Source organism: Ammospiza nelsoni, chromosome 1 (genome assembly GCF_027579445.1).
Source record: "Ammospiza nelsoni isolate bAmmNel1 chromosome 1, bAmmNel1.pri, whole genome shotgun sequence".
NCBI classification, from domain to species: domain Eukaryota; kingdom Metazoa; phylum Chordata; class Aves; order Passeriformes; family Passerellidae; genus Ammospiza; species Ammospiza nelsoni.
The window spans coordinates 48,868,077-48,891,791 of record NC_080633.1 but is presented as its reverse complement, the minus strand read 5'-3'; the positions used below and the strand labels follow the sequence as shown (position 1 = coordinate 48,891,791).

The 23,715-nt window shown below is 40.2% G+C and overlaps 1 protein-coding gene across 1 annotated transcript in view; it reads left to right on the top strand.

The window, feature by feature from the left end:
* STAC (SH3 and cysteine rich domain) overlaps nt 1–19,539 on the top strand; it is a 71,706-nt gene extending 52,167 nt beyond the window's left edge. The window contains exons 7-11 of the mRNA XM_059477462.1: nt 3,745–3,809; nt 4,724–4,812; nt 8,257–8,308; nt 8,434–8,571; nt 16,601–19,539. Of these exons, the coding sequence (XP_059333445.1) occupies nt 3,745–3,809; nt 4,724–4,812; nt 8,257–8,308; nt 8,434–8,571; nt 16,601–16,699 (443 nt within the window). The 3' untranslated portion in view covers nt 16,700–19,539. The remainder of the gene's footprint in view (nt 1–3,744; nt 3,810–4,723; nt 4,813–8,256; nt 8,309–8,433; nt 8,572–16,600) is intronic.
* The last annotated feature ends 4,176 nt before the right edge of the window (nt 19,540–23,715 follow it).

Below are 23,715 nucleotides of genomic sequence, written 5' to 3'. Positions count from 1 at the left end.
GTGTCTGTAAAATACACAACACAGTGAATTTTGATTATAATTGCATCTTCTCAGTACAACTGTAGTATGTACCCGTAATATTAATGGCCCAATTCCTTTGTTTGATTTGCAGTACAAAAGTAATCTTTTTTGCAGCTTTGGTTTGATGGTTTGATAGCATCAAGGGTTTAGTAATGAAATCTCAGCCACCAAGAGTTGGTGTTTGTGACCATGTTCTTGATTTCAGCCATGGCAGTGGAAGTCATGCACAGAAGGAGCTGTTGCTCAGCACAAATTCAGACCCAAACCATCATGGCAACTTCTCTAACAGCACCTGAAATCTGTTTTGCTGAATCTCACAAGATGTACAGAATAAAAACAAACCACACCGAGCATAACTTGTTTTCTTTGTGGTACCCCCAGTACTCCATACATACTGCTACCAATTCATGTAGGTGAAGGGCCAGCTTTAGCTGTCTGTTCCTATATTATGCCACCTCCTTACTCCTTTCCTCCCCTCTTGGTCCTATCATCTCTCCTCACGGTGTTCTGTAATTTCCTTCCTCTTGTTTTGTGAATATCTCATCCATATTACCTGATTTCTCCTGAAATTTTTATTAAGTTTTCTGTCTTGCAAGTGCAAGTTGACCTGACCTGGTTAAAGATAGAGTTCAGTCTGCACTACATTGTTTAATCCTGGCCACTTGAGATTGAATTGACCCTGTTTGAATGTTCAGATAACTTTTTATTTCTTTGCAAGTCAATAGTTTCATTTCTGAAACCCAAAGAAACTTTTTTTCTCTGAAATCTGTATTCACTGAATGCACAGAAAAGCATTCAAGGAACTTACTTAAAGAGATTAGTTTAAAAACTCAGCATGTGTCAAACCTCCAAATAACTTCCTCGGCACATTAACAATTCCTTTGATCAGCACTGGCTTTTTTACAATCCATCCTTTAGGGGCTCAGAGTATAAATTATGCATCAGTCACTCCAAAAATTTCTTCTTGGTAGATTTTTAATAAACTGCCTGCACTGTTTGCACAAGCTATGGAAATGGTAAAATCTTTTTCAGAATGTAAAAATCCCTGGTTTTTTCCTTTCTTTTTTTTTTTTTTTAATAGATGGATTTCTGTTGTATGGAGATATGAACAACATACCTCTATGACTTTCAGATTCGAGTGCCTCCTATTAACATCCAGACACCACAAACTAAACATAGATTAAAAATATAAGTACATTCAAAATGTTTTTACAAAGTGACTCATGGCTCCTTTTTCTTCAGTTGTCTACTGCTTCTTTATCAGGAAGTTGCACATTAATGCCTCAATGACTCAGGTCCATTCCAGTTGAGTTTGTGTTGTTATTTTTTTTGCTATTAAAATACTGTTCTACAAATAAGTATTTGGGAAAATGTACATTTGATGCTCTTTGGTAAAGGGAATCAGCAGAAAAGACAACCTCCAGATGGGTAAAAGGACCCAGCACATGCATGGCCATGTAATTTTCCCTATAGAACTCCTATGACAACAACTTCAAGGGGAGATTCTTTCATTCAGGCCCTGGCATAAATCCCATGAAGCAAAGCTTCCCAGTTTACAACTGTGAGATGGCATACTTAATTTCCAGCCCTTCAGCCTCCTCTAAGCCAGTTAGACTCTTTCATGCTGTGACCTACTATCTGTCCCAATAGCCAAAATGTACTTTAGGTGACATCTGTGAGCCTGTTATCAACAGTGATTTGAGCACTTTCCCCTTGAATCAAATATGGGATATCCTCCCTGCAAGCCCAGTTTTGAAGAGCGCTTCTCAGCCAACACAAGGACACAAGGACACATTTCAGCCACTTCCCCATGTGCTGGGTCAGCTCCACAGTTCACGAGGCTGTACATTAGTAACTTGCTTTATTTTCTGTCACCAAACAGGAATTACTCCAGACAGGAGGCTGAAATACTTTTAGTTATTAGTTTAGTTTAGTGAATGACTTTTTGCAAGTCCAAAAGGCTCCTGGTTACCCAACTCAATTCTCACCAGAACATCTTCAATTTGCCTCCTAACTCCTGTTCCTCTGAGCATAAAAAGCAAAGCATAGTGATTTGAGTAGGACTTAAACCCTGCCAATCTGTAATAGCAGCACTTTAAACCCCTTCATACAGATGCCAGACGTGTATATACCCCTATATTAATGATGCAGTAAATTGGGTTTATTTCTTAGCTTTTCATTCTCATATCTATGATAGTCTGCAGGGTCAGAGTCCTTTGCAGCAGGACTTGTTGAGGAGCATATTGAGGCCTCAGGTACGCTGCGGTCAGGACAGCCAGACACAACTTGTGTTGACATTTTCACCCTAAGCGTGGCAGGTATCAGCTCACATGCTCCCTTCACGTTCACAGATTGAACTTTATGACTACAACATTGTCTTACATTTTGTCAGAGAAGATGTGTGTGCTCATGAATGTCTGTCACTTTGTACCAAATCTTTCATGTTGTGGCTGCCGTGTGCTTGTCTTTTATCTGTTGCAAGAACACTGTCATGTTTTTCAATATCCAAGCACAACTCTCTTCTATCAAAGAACCTTACTATTTCCTTCATAAAGCTTCTCCACAGACTCTGTTATGTTGTCAACTACCATGTAGACTAGTCCAAGAAATATGTGTAAATGAAGTAAAGGACAAGCAAGTGAAAAAACAGGAGAAAAATTCAGAGGATTGGTGTTCTCTGTTCCTTTTTTCCCCTAAATCATGTAACTGTATGCCAGAGAAACAAAAAGAAAATGCCCCCAAGTCACCTGATACTACCACTTTGGAGACTGCCAAATTGTTAGAGGCTATAAAGTCCAGCTTCTCCTCAAAACACTTACAGAAGTAAATGGTAGCAGAAGACATTGATGGTTCTAACTGCTCAAAGATTCCAGCTGTTAAAAAAATCACATTCTTACCGAGAAGCAAGAAACACTGGGCAATTCTTAAAAATGTGAAGGGGAAATTCAGTCAAAAGGATAAAGCCACAGTGTTTTTTCTAGGGAGATAACTGAGAACACGTATCAGTCAGCTCATTAATTAATTGCAACAGAGGGTAACTGGTTACTTAGCAAGTATGTTAGGTGCTGTGACTGTTGTCTTATTCTATGAGTTTCTGATTTAGTAACTTAAAAGCAAATTTTTACATCTACAGGCCTGTGTCTGAGTTTACCTACCCTGATTTGAAAACAATTCAGTTACCTCCTGTAAATTCAGAGAGAGAAGTAGTGTATCCAGTGTACTCCATGGACTAGTGGAGAGAGGGGCCAAAGAAGGCTATCAAATGCTTGGAGTTAGAGGTCAAAGAGGGGAAGGAAGAGGTTTTGCGCACAAACTTTCCCAATATTTCTCATATATGATCATCAGCTTTTGCAGGTGCTTTAAAATGGTAATACTGCTTATCCTACACATGACAATCCAGTACTGAACGTCAGAAAAAGCCTGCTGGGCTTTAAATAGTATTGCACTTACAGTACCTGGGTTCTGTTTGTAGTGCTGTACTTGTGTGCGTTCATCTGATCAAAATGGTTCGTTTGTTACACTTGCAAATTCTGGAGGACAGAGAATGTGTCATGTGCCAGTGACATCTGAGGTTTTGTTGGGAGTGTAGAAGGGCTCAGAGGAGACCACAAGGACTCAAAGAAAATAAGGGAGAAAGGGAAGAGATTAACAAATCCAGGTGATCCTGTTTAGGTGAAGAGTCTTAAACTACTCCTAAAATGTCATGTGTTTTCTTTATTTCAGTGTTTACATACTCTGAAAACGGCACAGAACACTTTGGAGAAGAACCAAAAAGTATACATTCCCCGGTATGAACATAAATTTTGTGATGATGCAGTGGTAATGGGAAGTCATGTAAAACTCTTGTTTTTATGGCTGTCTGAGGACGTTGACTAGGTCTGATAGGTCACTGATATCTGACAGTCATGTTCTTACACCATTTCTGGGCCACTGGCCACAGCTGGAAGCAATACATGTTACTGGATGGCTTTTTGGTTTATCCTTTGTCATCACCTTATGTTTTTCTGCTTATTGCAAATTGATTTGGGAATGCAAAAGATCCAGTGTGCAGGCCATGTAATTACAATAGAACTCCCATAATGTAAAAATCACAGATTTGATTTTGAAAATTATTTAGTGTTTGCTTTAGCTGCCTTTTTTTCTTTCTTTTCCCCCAGATTAACAGTGGAAAAAGTGAGAAGAGAGAGTAGCCAGTCTTCTCTGTTGAAAACCAAGCACAAAAAGATTTCAGATAATTAAATCACTTTTAAAAAGTGATTTTCGTGCTCTAAATTTGGGCCTGTGCACTGTACAATTCTAGCCCCATCCATAATGAGAACTGTAGACTAGACACCTTACATAATGCCAATACTACACTACTGGGCTCGTAAGAGCTACCATATGTACTACTGAGAGACAAAATACACACTCATTTTTGAGATCTTGTCTCAAAGAGCAGCCAGTGCAAATTTTTGCTTGTGTTCTTTGGAAGCCTGGAATTTGATCTTCGAGTTCAAATAATCTTCTTTCTAAATTGAGATAGTTACTGCCTTAATGGCTTGCAATGTACCTGGGCCATAGTCCTCCAAGCTGTGAGAGCAGAGAGATGATTCTGGGTAATTTATTGTAAGGTCAGATTCTGGTTCCTCTGTCTGTAACAAAGTGAACCAAATTCCTTTACAGAGCTGATATTTAAATTTTCTCTTTCTCTTTTTTTTTAAAGGGACCATTTTATAAAAGCACGTTACAAATGAACACCTATGTTGCCTTGTACAAATTTGTACCACAAGAAAATGAAGACTTGGAGATGAGGTAAACTCCAAAATATTAGTTGATTTTACACATTTGCACTAATGATCATATATGACTTTAAGGAAGGGAGAGTTTCTTCTGACATTTTTAATATACACTTTTATAGATGAAGCCATCAAGATACAAAGATGTTCTTACAGTTAAAAAGAGCAGATAACCAATTCCTTTGGCAAGGATACAATAGATTAAAAGTTTCAAAAACACTTATATCACTTTAGGAGCAAGATGGCTTTCAGCTATAAAATGTTCTCAGCTGCTTTGTTTTTCAATCAGAAGTTTTCAGCTAGGAATTCTCCACCACTTCTCATGTTAATGCTAAAAACTTTACCAGTCCTCTTTGATCCTCCCTCTTATTCAGTTGTGTCTGAAAAAAGAGAATGGTGTCCAGCTGCTGGATGGCAGTGTTTTCAGTGAGAATTTTGCAAAATAACCTTGTTAATTGCTATTTTTAGCACTTACTTCCTCAGTTCTGCATCAGTTGCTTGCATTAATAGGTCCAATCCAAGCCCAGTGAAGCAAAAGGACATCTTTTCTTTCACTGAAATTATTTTGTTCATGCCGCTCACATTTTGCATGGTCTTGCTGGAGTTCTTACTTTGAAACATGTCACCTGTCTTCAAGGCATCCCTGTATCAAAATAATCTTGCATGTGCCACAGAATTTAGGGAATTGGTAGAGAAATGTCCCTCTCCTCAGCATCTCCAACACTGAAAACCTTTTTCCTGTTCCCAGCTGTGCCTTCTCACTGCTCTGGAACTAAAGGGGGGGGATGTAATGCAGAAATTACAAGTTTTCCTATCATTCTGCTTTAATGGCATTTCCTGATCATTAATTTAGGAATGTCTCTTCAGGAAATAACCACAGTACATGGCAAACTTCAGTGCAACTTGCCAGCTATTCTGCTTGAAAGATTCCACTTTGCATCCTGCTCTTTAGCAGTGTATTCAATCTTGTGCATTTCTTCCATGACATAGAAAATCTCTCAGGCAAGCCTGCACTGGACTACCATCCTCATCCAGACACAGAAATCCAGAAAACACATCAACCTTCAAAATCTTCCTCTTCCACATTTTAGGAGAAAAAGCAGCCTGTGGTCTGAAACGTTCTCTTTCATGGAACACCAGGCTCTTTCCAGTTGTTTTGTTACTGCAGAGCCAGGCAGGATCCAACTCTGTTGCAGGAATTCCCATTTAGCTGGAGGTGGGTTCAGTAGAGCAATGTTGTCAAGCTCTGTCCTGGGAACCCAAGCTGGGAACCAGCCAGGCACTGATCAGCTCCATCATACCAAAGGCAAGTAGCTGGGGAAGGACCTGAGCTGAAAGGAAGAGTTAGGGCAGATTTCTCAGCTCATCTCTGAGAGGATACAGTGAATGGCAGATTACTGCAGTGAAGATGTGTAGCCCTGATTTCAGCTGAAATTTGAATTTATCACAACCTGGATTGCTTCCCTAACAGCAGGAGCAGTCAGATGGATTTTCCAGTGCTCTGGCATAATTAAAGTAGGACATTGGAGTACTACACTTGTTCTAAGAGATGGCTTTACATTACCAGAGAGAATCCTGAAGACAGGCAACACCGTGTTTCAGACACTGCAGAGAATAGAATAGAATAGAATAGAATAGAATAGAATAGAATAGAATAGAATAGAATAGAATAGAATAGAATAGAATAGTTGGAAGGGACCTACAGGAGTCCCTGTAGGGACTTGCCACCTTGCCACCTCCTATCACTGAGGTAGAGCAGACAACTTATCCAAAGCTGTGATTTACGGAAGAAAAAATGACATCTCACTTATTTCAACTAGTAGTAAGAACCAAGTGGGTTAGCCCCTATCAGAGATTAGCAGCCTAAATCTAGGGTGCAAGAATAACAGGTCCAGATGGGATTTCTATTTTGAGTCCTTTTTGGAGATTAAAGACATTTATATTAGCTCTCTTCTAGGAAAAAGAAAATCAACAAAATCAACAGGCTTTCAACCTAAAATTCTCTGTGCTCAGGCAAGTGACAGGGAGAGACTTTAGGTTCTGTTGCCATCTTTCTCTGACAGCCAAATAAATTTATATTTTCTGGGTTATTTTCTAACAACCAGGCTGAGAAGTATGGGTTGGACAAGGCTCTCTAAATCCTTCTTGTTGAAATTGTTTTTCCTTTAAGTGTAACAGCTCCAATGGCTGTTACCTATTTGAGTGTTTATACTAAATATTAACTGCAGCAAAGGATTCATATATTCTTTCCCATTGAAAAAAAAAATCTTTTTCCATTGGGATACCAAATTGTCCATTTTCTCTAGCTTCCTTCCTCACCTCAGTAACATTTAATTATTCCAAACACATTGAAGCAGGTTCTTGAGGAGGGCTTGAAAAAAATCCTGTTTCAGATTGCACAGTTAGAAGACTAAATGCCTGTTTCTCCAGTTGTCAGCAGCAATGATAGCCACTTGTAAAGTGGACCAAGGATGCCCACCACTGACCACACCTCCAGCTGCATGCTGGACAGATCCACATTTTCTAAGCATGCTCTGAAAAAGCCTGTTAAATTGGACCTGTTATCCACCATAACAGATGCTCCAGATGTGTTTACAGGCTCTTGTGATGATACCTCAACAATACACTGAGCCTAGCAGGGAAGGTTGAATAATTAGAGGTCAACAATTAATTTTATTAGGATCACAAAATGTCTCTTATCCAGCAGACAGAGCTTTCTGGAGTTAATCCCTTTGGAAATAGTCTCCCACTTAATTTCTACAACATACCACTATTATAAGTATGTAGGGATGTTGATGAAGTGCCACCAGTGGGGGAGAAAAGGTCAAATAACTGTTCAACTACCTGCACAAAATCATCTTAGCAAATTTTGCTATTAGTGTTTCCAGCCAAATTATTCTCCTAGTTCTGCTTTGGAACTAGTCAGCTGGATGCTGATACTTAGCAATTACAACTCAGCACCACACATTAGAAAGGTAAATATGTCCCATTCAAATCAAAAAGACATTCTTGGGCAGAATTATATCCCTGCTGACTAATTGCCTTTGTCAGTAAAATAGAACTATTTTCCTGTCGCCTTCCTTCTGCAATCACAGCTTGAAAACACAGATGATGAAGTAGTGTGTCCCAACAGTGTGAAATGTCTTAAAATAAAGCAATAATGTGTTTAATAAAGAGGGACTGTATTTTAAACAGTTCCTTAAAAAACAGGAAGCAAAACTTCCAGTCCATAGATGTTGTCTCAAAATATAGATCTAGCCCCAAGATACAGAGACTGCCTTTCTACATTAACATGTGTGACTGAAGAAAGCCTTGCCACCTTATTGGGTCTACCTTCAGTGAACACTCAAACAAAATAACCATGTGGGGACCACCTTCCTATTAGAAGGGAATTGTGAAAGCTGATTCAACATGACAATTATGTAAGTCATCTTACATCCTATTCCTCTTCTAATCACAGGCCAGGAGATATGATCACACTTCTGGAAGACTCTAATGAAGACTGGTGGAAGGTATGTGATAATCACTTTATATCTGTTTTCTTTCCAAAAGGAAAAATATCTTGTTTTCAATACTGAAATAGTATTAGAGCTTCTACTGTTAACAATCTTCTTCTATCAATATGCTTCCTTCATAGGGGAGAATTGATGACAGAACTGGATATTTTCCTGCTAACTTTGTTCAGAGAGTGCAACAAAATGAGAAGATTTACAGGTGTATCAGGACATTCATTGGCTGCAAGGAACAGGGACAGATAACTCTGAAAGAGAACCAGGTAAGATCCTCTGTGCTGAACACTCACTGGACTCACTAGAGCATCCAGCAGTCTTACCAATGACTGAAGGGAAAATTATGCAACATGAGGACAGGCAGATGTTTTTACTGCAATTTTAGAAGGTTTATTATTTTAATGGTAACAGTATCTAGTAGCCAGTTAAGTGCAGTGTTTGCCTTGTGCAAACACATACTTGATGCCTAGCATAGCCTGAATTTTCAGTTTCACAGACATTCATAGTGTTACTTTATATATTTCTCATTCTCTTACTGACTTCAGAGAGATGAACACAGAGTCTTAGCAGTAGACCTTGAGTGCCAGAAAAATGATCTGGTTTTCTCCCCACTAGTAGAGCTAATCTAATAAAAGATAGTGCCTCCCTCTCCAGATCCTAACTTACCTAAAGATCTAAACACAGCCCATTGTCTTTGCTTCAACAGGAAGAGAGTTAAGACAGCATGACACAAAGCTGTAAATCCTAAATGTGACACTTGTTATCCAGTTGCAAGGTGTATTTAATCCTTTTTTTGTGTCTGTCACCACTTAAATACCCTTTCTACAGGCTGTAATTTATTTTAAGCTTTAAGTGCTCCTGTGAGCTTAGGTACTACATACATACAGTGAAGACTTGCAGGGTCCATTCACCCAGGTGTATTTTCAGCAACTCCTTCTATTTTGTGTCCTTCAGATAGGTTCACTAGGCACAAGCCATGACCCAAAACCTGCATTAAGGGACAGGTTTGTGGCATATGCTCATCTAATTAGGATGATGACATACTAAGGGTACACACAGCTTGAGTTCTCTGAAATCTGGATGCAATAGAAAGGTAGATTTTCTCACTGCACCTTGCAAAGCCCTTTCCTGTGGCAACTGTGTCACATCACCAGAAATGGTTTGCCTCATAACCTGAACAGCCACTGATTTTAATAAAGCAGAGAAGAAGTCAGAACCAGTGTGGACTTGAGGGCTGTAGATTTTTCCATACAGAACTTCTTTTATGCTTCACTGCACTGGTGGATAAGATTAACTTACAGCTTGGCTGCTGCTGATTTGTGGGCATAGCAAAACATAAAAGTGCTAACAATCCTTGGGTGCACACAGCTTTTTAAGGAAGGCACAGAAATACAGTGCCCAGAGTATATTTTAGCTGCCCCTGTACACATAGTACATTGGGCAGCTCTGCAGTTTCTAGAAAGAAAGTTCTTACGTTCTTTTTACCCAACATCTCTTTTAATTTTTTTTCTCTCTGTACACAGAAAAAAAAAGAAATATTACCAGAGCAGAACAAGAGCTTTTGGAGGCTTTATTTTCTAAAATAAGCAATACACAAGGGCAAAGGTAGGAAATGGTAGTGTTGGAACATGGCATGCCAGCATGAGGGAATGGTCAAGATCTGTGTCACTTCTCATTAGCGGGTGTACCAGATCATCTCTGTCAGCATGGCTGCTGCTGCAAGCAGTGAGAGCCCAGTTGCTTCCCTCAGTTCTCACAAAACCTCAGTTTCCAGGTGGGCAGCTCTGGCAGCTTCATCTAAACACAAGGACCATCCTATTGTCCCTATTTCATAATAGCATCACAAAGGGAGCTCGGAGTCAGGGTGCCTCATCCTCTCTGGCAAGGCAGGAGGTAAAGAAAGGGATGAATAGATCCTGTACCCCTACTGCCTCCTTTCCTTAAAAAACTTTGGAGCTCTATCTCAAGCCCACACAAATGCTGAGGCTGAATATCAATGCTGTCTGCTGCTTGCTCCATGTGGGAGAGGCTTCAGAGGAAGAAATAAATAAATATTTGTTGTGAAACAGGGGGCAGAGATCAGACTGCACAAACACATGAATGCAGAGACATGAGAGGAAAGGAGCATAGCAAACAGATCCTGCTCCTCTCTCACACGAATTATGCAAAAGGGGGACATTTAAGTAGCTTGAAGGTCATTTTGAGTAATTTCCAAGTGGGACAGCTCCAGTGAGGCCATGGACACTTATCTGCTTCCTGCTTCCCTCCAAACTGGGCACAATTTTTTATATTTTTTTATAAAAAACAACTCTGCCTTCACTGTGGAAAAACTCTTACTGTAAAAAAAAAGATTGTTATTGAGAATTTTTTACTTTAAAAATTTATTTTATATTTCCAAAGTCAAATTTCCTTTCTTCTTTCTTCAGCCATTTCTCTTATTTTCTGGCCTTTATTTCTCCACTGTTTTACACATGAAGCAGAGAGAGGGGTGCAGTAGGGGAAGGCATGGCAAAAACAAAGTTATCTGAATGGGACTTCTGGGAAAACTTAGGCACAATTTTTTTTGTCTTTTGGTCTGTTGGGAATTTCTGTGGAATGTCATCAGCCATGTTACCTGTCTCCAGGCACAGTGTTCAGACTGCTGTGAATGCAGTACATGTACTATGTGCAAAGCACTGACTTCTTCCAGATTAGCAAGCAGGGGAGATTATTCATCCCTACTTATTCCTGTCAAGTCTCACTTTAGCTAGAAAAACTCATTAACTGGTCTAATAAATCCCTGTGACTATAGGACGGCAAAGTTACTTCACTGAGTCACTTTCCATGTGGTCTAAAGAGAGCACAGAACCATTCTGACAATGAAAGCAAGGATGATACACTAAGAGAAAAACTGATCCAATATAATTTTCTTTATATTGCTTGATACCTCCCATGGTTTATTCCTCAGGTCTCTGTCCTCTCATGCCCTGTATGAATTTTTCTGGGTAAAGAGTCTACTCTTGTAAGGCAAAAGGAAATAAATTCATATCAACAAACCTACATGGCTATCCTAGAAAAAGCCACTTTAAGATACAAGCAGAGATACTTTCAAAGTTTGAGGCACAGTGAGTGATACTTTTTCTACAATCATTTGGTTTCATGCCATGGAAATAACATTTGAAGTTTAAGCTTCATGCACCCTTTCTGGCAAAATCAATATTCAGGGAGAGGGCTGAAGAATAACCACAGTTTGTTCACCCATCTTGAGCAGTATGCACAATCTAATCTTCACAAAGGATCCCTTGAAAATTTCACTACACAATACGAAACCCGGACTGGAGGATAAAAAGTGTACTGCTTCAGAGATGGCAGCATCTTGGAATTTAAGGTTCACTGGCTGATTTTTGAGTTTCAAACCAGTTCAGAAAATGACTGGGCACCACCAGGCTCGATCAGGGATCTGTAGGATGTAGGCAGGCATAGCCCCTGTCATCAGTAAATCAAGATGATCAATAATGAAACCAAATCTGACCAATTTCAGTGGGATTCCACACTTTCCAGCTCTTCTCACAAATAATATGAACTGCATCATTTTCAACTCTGATTGTATCATCACTTGTATATATATAATATTTTCCCCAGCCTGTAACTTCTGCCCTAGACTACCCAAATTCATTACCACACATTATACAAATACTTCTTTGCATGACAACAGGCTCTGATTTGACCTCTATTTACAAAAGAAAAAAAAATTACAATATCTAATATATGATCAATATTTGGAAAAGCATCTCTTAAAATGCCTTTAAGGTGTTTGATCATCCTTATTTTTAAAGAATTCAAAATAATCTGCTGTTTGAATGTCTGTTTTTACATTGAAAAAGATGCTACTCACACCTGGCTGCCTCTGACACCTACAGTCACACTAACACAAATTAGTTTAGAGCTGGGCTTTTTGTATTTAAATAGCAACAATCGATTTTAAATTGTGGAAGTGATCTTGAGCAACAGAAATTACCCTAAACCATGGCATTTGTAGCAAACTGGGAATCAGAAGCTCTTTACCTCATCCAGAGTGCACTGTGAATTTACATAGAAGTCAGTGCAACTTTTTGTGGTGGGTGTTTTACAAATGTCTCATATCCACAAGGCTGGGCATAACAAGGCGGGATTGGAGGACAGATCTACAAAGCCAGGAAATCCACCTCTCTCAGATCTTCTGATTAGTTAGCCCGGTTGCTTTGTTCTACCTGGCTTTTCGCCTCATTTGCTAGGAGTTACTTTATCTCCCCATATTTTTGTGATCCTGTAAAAGAAGCTGAGCTTCTAAGAGCATGACTCAGCTGCCTTTGAAAACCAGCTTCATCACAGTGACTTATGCATTCAAATTAGAACACTTAAAAGGCAAACTCATCACTGAAAGTGATGTTGCAGATCTTCGTGTGCTCCCCATCTCTAAGTGCTGCACCTCACAGCTAGGCTGAAAGGGAACAGGGTCGTTTTCCAGCTCTCTCTGGTTTTCATGGACATCAGTCAATGAGAAGGGATGGGTGTCCCCATTCATTCAGGGATGCTGAGTGGCACAAAATATTTGCAAGAGTCCAAAACAAGGGCACAGATCATCCAGTCTAGTCCAGGTCTTCTTTGAAACCTTAGGTGATATGGGTAAAACAAGACCGTGTTCCCTGTCCAAAAGTTAGTAAAACAACTGATACAAAACCCTTCATCATCATTTGCACTATGACTCTATGGGTATGGAAAGTGAACTGCTCAGCATTTCCATCCCAAGGCTCACACAGGCGAGGACCTTGGTGCACTGGCAGCAGCAGATACAGAAGCTCACAGTGTCCCTGTGCTGTCACTCTTGCAAACAGAAGACTTGAACTTGTAGGCCTCTTGACCTGGCACTCTCTATGGGCTCCAAGATAGCTTTTGAAACTGTACTGCCCTCATAACCAAAGTCCTACTTCATCAGAACCAGTCTGTGGCTGTCACATGGGTTAATTATGTGGAAGAAAGAAGAGCTGCAAAAAGCTACAGCAATTTCAAAATTACTCCCAAAGAGAACTGGCCATTTAAGCCCAAATTCAAAGCACAGGATTTAGAACAGGAATGACCATGTAGGTCAAAGGACAGTTTCCTAATTGCTCATCTCCCCCACCTGCTCAGGGCTGACTGACAGATAAAAAATTCCCAGGGTAGCTGTTGACAAGTTCAGACAACAGTCACAATCTGAATGTTTGGGGGGTTTTTTTACTAACTTTTTAAAGCTAATGAGATGAAAGAATGGGGAAGTAACTTTTTAGATCCCACTTTCAGAGAATTCTGAAGATAACTTTTTGAGTGAGAAACAGCCTGAGATGTGGTTTCTTGCCCTGTGGCTTACTCCACTACTAATCTCTTGAGCCAGAGTGCAGGGGAAAATCCCAACCATCCCCCTTTGTGTTCCAAGCAAATTCACTGAAGAGTGGTTTCTGTGGCTCACTTTTGTGGTCAGGCCAGCAGCTTGCCACCCAAAACATGCCAGCCTGAGTAGCTGCCATTTGAAGCAGTTTCCAATTTCATTCAGAAAACCATAACCACTTGTTGGTACCTGTGGTAGCTCATTCCTTCACAGCCATCATCTTTGCCATCTCTCATCAAGGCTAATCCTCAACAACAGCTGGTCCATCAGGTGAAATCCAAAACTCTGGATGCTACCATGTCCTCATCGGGATTACTCTGAATTTACACTTATGTAAGAAAATCAAGAGCCAAATCTCCAGGATACAACTTGTGAGTGAAATCCGTGGCAGCATACATAAAGGGATGAGAGCAAAAGTGGCCATAGATGGTATTTTATTCAGTCTTCTCTGAAAAGTGCAGAATTTGGAGCAGCTCCAGGGCTTTGCAAAGTTCCAGCAGCTGTCACAGACCCAGGAGACCTCCTGAGTGGCACAGGATTATGAAAGTGTGACATTTTGTGGCCAAGTTTACTCTGCCCCTGAACTCTAACCTTCCTTGGAAAGTAGTGAGAAAAAACTCTGCCATCTGGGGTCTGGCACATGCAAGGCTTAGTGTCTTAGCATGAGAGAATTTTAGCTGGAATTTGGGAGAATTCAGATATTGGAATGTAGAGTTCTCACATAAAGGCATTGTACACCTCATGCCCAGTGAAGATCTGAAGTTACCACTGTAGCACAGGACGCATTGATGTTAAGGAGCACTCAAATGAGCAAAAACAAAAAAAAATAATACCTCATCCCACTGAAAATAGAAGAAATCTGCCATATTTTTCACTCCAAAAACAAAGAAAAACAGTGTTCAGAAAACTCAGTGTTTTTCTTTTGTCCACAAATCATTCTGCTGACAGTACAAGACAACAGGGGAAACCACTCTGTTCTTGCAATATGTTCTGCACAGCACCAGAGAGGTTAAGCAAAAAAATGCACCAGGTTTAGTGAGCAATGTAGACCTGCTGGAGATGTGATAATTTTGGGGATTCTATCAAAAAGCTAGAAGTCTTGCAGACATCTTCAGTTAGGAGAAAAATGCAGTGATGTAGTGAATCACTCCTTTTAAACATTCAACTTTAGTTGTGGAGAAGGTGCAAAGGCTCATGGCAGTAGGCATCAACTGAAAAGGGGAACTTTGCAACTAATGCTCCTTCCCACACTTGGATAGTCTTCCATACTTAGCCACCCTTAGTCTTGTGCTTCATTGCAGGCTTTTTCTCTCATCATTTCTTTCTCAGGGACAAAGACCAACAGAAAGCAGTAGTTAGAAACATCTTTCACTGTCCATGTGCTTTGCACTCTCTGTTTTGAATGGTGATGGGACTGCAGAGGAAGCAGATGCTGTGCTGGGAATTCACGACATAAATGAGCTTGGCTGTTTTGCAACAGAACCTAAACTAGACAGCATCAATTCTAGACCTCTCCCACGCTTTCCATATGATTTGGCCCAAACAACAATACATTATTCTTTCTAATTGCATGTCAGCCCTGTTGGTGTGCGCAGTCATTCTGCCCCAGGGATCCAATTCCATTAGTGTTGAGTAGGCAGGATAAGTAAGAAAATTAATGAGTCCATTTTCTTTCCAAAACTTTGTCTGCAGGTACAGAGATCCACCTACCTATTTACAAATACTAGAAGTGGTAAATGTGAAGCAGCTTCACCATCTTCTTATAACTTTTCATTTCCTTCTGGCAGCATCAGTGCTGCTAGTAAATTTTATGCAGCAACAGGACAAGCTGGGCTAGAATTCAGACATGGTATTTAGGTGTCACCCATAATAGTAATGCTGAAATGGATTTATCCAGGAATACATTAGAGCTATTTTTGTTCATTTCATATCCTGTGAATTATTGTAAATAAACATTGTAAATACTTATCAGACAGAGATGAGTGTTAGTCCAGATAGAGGGCTGGCGCTGACATCATGAGAAATCAGTGTGTGGAGTGGTCTCAATAGGACTGTCAGTTTTCCAGCTATATTTTATCCTTGTTTGACTAGTAGGAAATATATAGTTCTTTGGCACAGACGTTTGAAAACAAGTCTTTATTTGGTGTGGTGCTGTGCCCAGTCTAATGTGCCTGTGCTACTAGGCTTTCAAATGGCTCAGCCATTACCAGATGCTTCAAGAAGGGCCTTAAAGTGGAAATGCCTGAGATGAGAGAGGTCAGGAGGAAATTAAAGTCTTTACCACAGTGTAATATTTGTGCTGTTATAAAGACCACATGGTTTTATGACTGCTTCCCTGTGGAGCAGGTGTTATGGAAACACTCTCAAAGAGCTGGATTTGGGTCACACACTTTGGTATCCAAAACAGGCAGGTGCGAGGGCTGAGTAAATATCATAATCCGCTGCTTGTCTCAGAAGTACTGAGGCTCCTTTAACATGCAAAAGAGAATATGCTTGCATTCAGATCAGCTGCTACCAGGACCCCTGATTACTTTTCACCATTAGGTGCTGAGGGAGTCAGATAGCTCACGATCTGAAATACCCATTTTTCTCATACACAGACAGCTTCAGCATGATCATTGCAGTAGGCTGAAGTCAACATTAAGTTTCAAAATCTTTTATCCACCACAAAGTCCTTAACAATTTTGATATCTCTCATGCTTATGTGGCACTTCAGGGAGATAGGGGAAAGGTAAGTCTCTAAATATGTGAGTCTGAGATTCTTATCAAAGCAATGAAGAGTCCAACAGGGATTGTTCTACTTATAGATGTAACTAGCAGGATATCTAGCCTGCCTGATATATACCCTGGAATAATTTGTGTCTTTGGTCATGGCAAAGAGTTTAACATTTTGATACCTTTTTTGTATTCAGATTTGTGTGACTTCTGAAAAGGAACACGATGGCTTTATCAAGGTATACAGTGGGAAGAAGAAAGGCTTTGTCCCCATAGATGTCTTGGAAAACATCTGATTCCAACAGCCCACTCCCTGCAGTGGGAGCCCTTTGTTGGCAATGCCTGTCTGCCTCATCTCACACTGTGTCAACCCAGATGGGCTGTCTTGCAGATGTTCAGGGAAATTGTGAGAAAACTGCAACAAGACGAAGAAAAAGACATTTAGACTGCCACAGCAACACAAAAAATATGAAAAGTTGAATGTTTGTAAGAAAATGTAGTCAGAAACCACCAGGGAAATAAGAGGCCCTTGAATTGTAACAGGAATAAGGTAAGGGAGGGAGAAGAGCAAAGCCTGGGCTGATTTCTGGTGCAAGATGGCTGCTACAACCCTGACGGAGACAGACAGCTTGTTCTGAAGGACTAAACTAGCGTCCTGTTCTTGTGTCTTAGAAAACTGTTGGACTGCTTTCTTGTTTGAAGTGTGTATTTTGGGGGATGGGGGAAAATACCGTTCAAACTGTCCTCGTACTACAGTCCAATGCTTGTAGTAGAGTGTGGCTGTGGTTCTACAGATTTGTCCCCAATACGACCCGAGTTTCAGCATTTAGTCCTGGTGTTTAGTCTCACAACAAATCAGTTTGGAGACACCGTGTGAATGTCAGTTCGAGAAATGCACTGTGCCCTGGAAGCTGGCAACTTTCTCTTTCTGTGCAATCTTCCCGTAGGAAAGAGTAGCGAATTTGTGTGTCCTTTGTTTTCTCTGTATATGAACAAAAGCTCTCAGCGTATGTTGGGTGTGTGTTGGCTGCTCTCATAGGTCACAAAAATAGCTGATCCTTGGATTCACAAGCCTGCGTGGAAGCATCGCTCTGTGTTTCCTTCACCCTGATCTGGTGATACAGAAAATGGGTAAAACGCTGGGAGACAGCCACAGGCTTGAAACATTTTATATTTTTCTGTGTTTATTGCACTTAAAACATTTTATATATTAATCCTATTTATAAAAAAATAAAACAGTTATATAACCCACTGGAAGGCTGAAAATGTTAGGAAAGGACAGGCTGCACACAGGACTGAAGTCTGTAATTATCAAAATGCAGAATTCGTGACAGAAAGGCACTGAGTGTCTTGGTGGTGTGCTCGCACACCAAAGCTCTCTTCTCCATTTGCTAAATAGAAGTTTTGCAGATTCAGCAGTAAATACACCAACATAAATTTTTCCTTGGTGTAAACCACCGTGATCATCCCTTGAGTCTTTTCCATGCTGGTGAGACTGTGCAGACATCCCTCTTTTGTCCATCTTCAAATGTGTTCTGGGCACAGGAACCTTTCAGGGAGCGGTCTGTGGGACCTGGGAGTCTTGACTAAATTACACAAGTCAGTCGGTGCCAATTCTGTTGTAAAGCAGGGGCCTATGATATTTGAAGACAGGGAACCTAATTTCCAAGTATTTAATTGGATGTAATTGCACCAAATACACTTAAACAGCTTAGCATGTATTATGACATAGAGATTAAGCCCTATCCTAAAGCTCCCTGCTGAATTCATGCCTTCTTTGACTAGCTTGAAACTAAATGCCTGTCTTTTCTGTGACTAACCACAAATTGGTGTCCTAAATCCTGCTGCTGCATGCCAGGCTAGTATAGGCCTTTGCAAAGTTGATGCTCTTTCTAAAAACAGCAGCTGCTGATCCTGTTCCCATGTGTTGAGTCAGGTTGAAGCTGGGTTGCATAGCCCAGGTCTCAGTAGCTGAGTTGCCCTATTTGAATTGCTGAATTTGCTCAAAGCCTTAGAAAATCCAGGTGAACTCTACAGTTGACCAGAAGTTCTCAGAGCAGATTGGTCTTCAGTCTCTTAGAGACACATTTTGCTGCTGCTATGCACCCCTTATTGCAGAAGAAGTTGCAGGGCTGCCAGCTGCTGAAACACGGCCCTTTATAATGCAACCAGTCCATACTGATTATCAACAAACTCCTGGCTGATCAAAGGTATCTGATACCTTCTATGGGAATATCAGCAGGGGTTTCTTTTCCACTTCAAACAACATTTGCTCAGCATATTTTCTTAAACAACTAATAAACTCAGTGGGAGAGGATTCTGATAATCCTTAAGGATCAAGAGGAAAAGCAGTAGAGACATATTAATCCAGTCTGCTTTATAAGATTATTTTTTATATATATATATTCACCCGTTCAAAGGAAAAACTCAAATGTTTGTTACAACTGAAATATTTGCTACTTTTGATCAGGCCTGTCAAGTGGAGAAAAGGAAATCTGTATTAATCTATACATACGTGCTGTTGTTTACATGATTGCATCATACTGTGATTCCCCCTTTTTCAGTCTTCTATGACTCTGATTTATCCCTACAATGTGCATCATACTATTCAAAGAATTATATGAATATTACCTACAATTCACAATGGCCTTTAATCAATGTCAGTTTTATTCCTTTTGATACTGAGCAATAAATAATAAAGTGACTGAGTAAAAACAAAACAGGCCTTATGTGGACTGCATTACATCTGAGAAACTATTGCTTCTGAACCAAAGCTTTCATGTTTATGTTTTCTTTGTGATTTTGGTTGCTTGCTTGCTTGCTTTTGTCTTTTTACTGGGCTTTTGCTGCCATTCAATATGTAGATGTAATTTATGCCTAATTTAGCAAGAAGCACATATCATACATGAGTCTTACTTTAAGCATGTGATTCATTGGCTATTTCCATGCTTAAAGCTGAAGTACTTTGCTAAATTAGGGTCATTTTACTCAAATTTATTTTGGATGCCTTACTCTTAATCCAGAGAAGTATCTCATCACTTCTTTTACTACCATATGCAGTTTGCAATAGGTACTGTGTTAGCAAGCAGTTAAAAATCAGACAGAAGATGGAATGGATTTTATACGACATATGTTAAGAAAAACTGAATTTTAGGAGATAAATGCTGCTCAGATTTAATTTAATATTCTGCTTAATAAAGACTATGTGACGGTTGGAAGGAGAGTAGAAGTGTGTGTGTCTTGGCTTTTTTGCATCAGACTGTGGAATTTTCGTTACCCAGCTTGAAGCACAGTCACTAAACCCATCAGCAACAGATGTTACTGAGCATTTCCATTTAAAATTTACAACACTTGCACTTGCCACATTTAGCAAACCATTTCTAACATATTTCTGCAATGTATGTAACGTGTGGATTCAGAAGGAAGTTTTGTGGTGGGGCCACCCTGAACACTTGTTTGTGGCATATCAGAAAGTAGTTTTAGCCATACAACATCTCAACACAGCATAAAACTGCCTATAGAATATTTTCCTATGTGCTGAGAACAGCTGAACAACATGAATTGAGTTTGAGCTGCCCAAATCGTGATCTTGTCCCTTCAGCAAATAACACATTATCACAGTTTACTGTGACCTCTTCCTGCACTTGGACTCAGTGACTCCATCTGGAGATGAGTGCTGCAGCACAACACCATTCAGCTGTGGGTTCATTGTCCCAGTGGAACTACCACATTATGCCTACAAACTTTGGATACCTTAGAAATGCTTACAGCCCTTTTTTCTAGTTGTTTGTTGAGATTCGATTGACTAAATACAGCACTCTGTGCCATCAGAGGAGCACGCACAGGGTTGGCAGAAAGTGTCATGGGAGAATTGGAAGAGCTGCAACCTTCTAAAGAAGCCACTGGAGACCATGTAGGTTTTCTAAAATGGAACTAGACAGAAGTCTTTGTAAAATTAACCCAACTCATTTATTTTAAATATGTGCAGACAAGTCTGATTTATTGAGAATTTAAAAGACATCTTTCTTTCCGTAAAGGATGCTGAATAAATGCAGTATGCCATATCAATCTTATCCTATTTAAATCCAGAGTAAAAAAGAACCCTTGAATGCCATAGGGACTAAAGTTCATTATTTTGCAAAAGGCTCATCAGTGTTACTTTTCTCCCAAAAACCAATGATGTCATTCATCTGATCTATTTATATCTGTACCAGATGACACCTGACTACCACATATCTTGTACTTTTTACAGTAACTCTGAAGGTACTGCTCATGATTATTGTTAGAAATGAGGAAAGAGATGCATTTTTCCCCTTTTTCTTTTTATAGAATTTCTTTTGCTGGCTGGTGGGTAAGGGTCGCTTCCTAAATAGAACACATAAAATATAAGGAGGGAGGAGTGTGAATGATATTCCCATGCATACTCCTGTACTTTGCTCTACTACAAATAGGATCAGACCAACACAAGTGTTTCATTTCATATTTGAGGCATTTCATAATAAATGCGGTCCCAAATTATCATCCAGATTTTGCACACTGCATTTTGCAACGCAAGGAGAATAAATATTTTCCCCAGTGGGAATATATGTCATCACAATGTTGAGTTTTCCATAGCTAAAAAGAGCATCTGGATCTAAGAGGTACATGGGAGTTATTTTTAAAACCATCCTTTATATAGAAAACTGCTATGTGCCTGGAGAATGAACACTTGGCAGGGTTGGTACAAAAGAGGCCCAGAAAAATTTTAGTAGGACTGCTGCAGGTCAGCATGTACATCCATCTCCTGAGTGCCCCAAGAAACTCTGCACAGCATTTGCCTACGTTAATGTAATTTTTTCAATCAAATGAGTCTAAATTAATTTCTTATTTTATTCGTGTACCTACAAGCAACACATGCATAAATATGTATGTATATCTCATATACATTACCGTCAATCCAATTGCAAGAGTACATACCCTTAAATAATCTGTCATGACTGAATTTTTCCTTATCTTACTGTGCTCAGCACCAAGTTACAGTAGTGGATGGTGCCCAGTAAGTACTGAGACAGGAAGGTAGATGGGCAAAGTCTGGAAGTTTTATGTGTATCAGACAATGTGTATAATATATAAAGCCAGAGTTGCAGCAGTTGAACTGGAAATAATGCAATACATTGAGCAGAGTCTAGATGCTCACTGCTCTGAAGTGCACATCGTTCATGAGGCAAAGACAGAGGACTGCATGCCATGTACAAATTGGCAGCCTGAAAACATTGTCAGAACATCATGTAGATCATACTGCTTTGACCCAGTGACTCACAATAATGAGATATTGAAAACAAAGAATTACTTCTCCTGGGACACCTGAAGGAGAGGAAGCCAGGAGGCTTTAAAATGTGCTAATCAGTCACACACGCACACCATGAGAAGCACACCTAAGTATACCTTCATTAGAATGAAGTAAATCAATGTCTGGATAATTACTATGCTACCAGCAGTTTTCCAGCTGACAGGGTCAGAGGCTGACAACACAAAACTGAGAGACCATGAGAGTTATTTCAGCTTTGCATCACAAACAGGAAAAAATGAGACATAGCTGTGAGTAAAATTCAACGTTTAACAGAAGCAGGGCAGCAGTGGTACTTAACCAAAACCTTCAATTTGTGTTGTCTGTTCCATGTAACCCTCTCTCCCTGGCAGGCCCAGGCAGCAGATCCCACCCCTTGCTCTCTTCCAAGGGCAGCACTACAGGAATATGGGCACAATTGCAAAGCAGAGCTCTGGGCTCTTTCGAGACTGCCCAGCCCTGCCAACACAGCCAGCCACTCTTCATTTCAGCCACTGTCTTTCCAGCCATTCTTCATTTCAAGGGTCATGCCAGTTCAGCTTCTGGCTGCCAACTGCTTGCCCTTGTGTCTAGGAGAGGAAAACAACAACAACAACAACAACAATAATAAGAATAAGAATAATAATAACAATGATGATAATGATCCCAAGGAAAACAGCAGCCAAACAAAGCAGCAGTCCCCAAAACCTTGGAGTGTGGCCTTCCTGCAAAAAATGGTGGTTCTTTTTGCCTTCCTGAGAGGTGTCACTCACCTCTTCTGCTCCTGGTCCTTCTTTGTCTGGGCAGGTTGCAGCATCTTTTTCACAAGCTATCCTCATTTTACACCCACTAAGTTTCACTCTGTTCTGCCAGGAGAAACCTTTCAGGCTTATCCAAAGCATCTGCTCTGCTAAATGTTTGCTGTTGACCTAGTTGTCCCAAAAAAGGGAAATCTGGCGTTGGCCCTGGCTCAACAGCCTTCCCACATGGACATTTATGAACTGCTTGAAAAAGCCTCTTTCAGAGGGGTGTGGGTCTGCTGTGAGCCCCATCCCCACCAGCGCAGGGTCCACTTCAATGTGATGAAGTATGGAAGGGGGAAACTATCTTATTTTAAGCCTTTGGAACAAATCTGTGTCTCCAAGCCCAAGTGTTGCATGAGTCATACTAAACATGGGAGACCAGCTTCTGGTTTTAGCCAGTCCGCATTCTTTAATACTTTGTATCATCACATTTGGGCTCAAGAAATGAAAAGTGAATGCAAACCTTTCTTGCTTTCTCTTTCATTCACTCCACATCCCAATCAGCTGTTGCCTTGTGTCTTTCAGCTCAGTCTTGCAAAGGTCTCCCCTCCCTGGCTTTTCCCTTCCTGTCACAGGTGATGCTTTCTGTGTATATTATCCAACATCATACACCTTTATCTCAGCCAGGGCTGAATATGGCCAGCACAGCCGCCTGGTTTGCAATTCATCCTGCTGCAAGGCCACATAGGGTCATGTGGGTTCTTTAAAATTCCAAGGTGGACCACTTAAACATAAGTAGACCCTAGATGAGTACTGAGAAGCTGAATTATTTGACTTGTGGAATTGAGTGTGATCAGACCTCCATTAGTGTTATTGGTATTTATATGGTTTGTAGCCTTTTACCATGTAAATAAAATGGTAAATGCACAAAAATAGTCAAGACAAAATTAATAGTGAGTAAGCTATTATTACCCCTCATCTTATACCTGCAGCTTTTAAACTGCCTGCTGTACTTTTTTCTGTAGAGATGCATAAAGTCCTGTGGCTTCTGGAGGTTATTGTAAGTACAGTATTATTAGTACAACTGGCAGGCAAATCTGCTTTACTGACGTCCTGAAACTAACTCACAGGTGCTTTATGGAAAGAACATAAAATCTGTTTAATTCCTTTACATAAATCTTCATTGGATGCTAAGGCATTTTTTGCCATTTTCCTTAGGAGTGCAAAAGCTCCCATATACCCAGACTGGAAGAAAGACATTTCT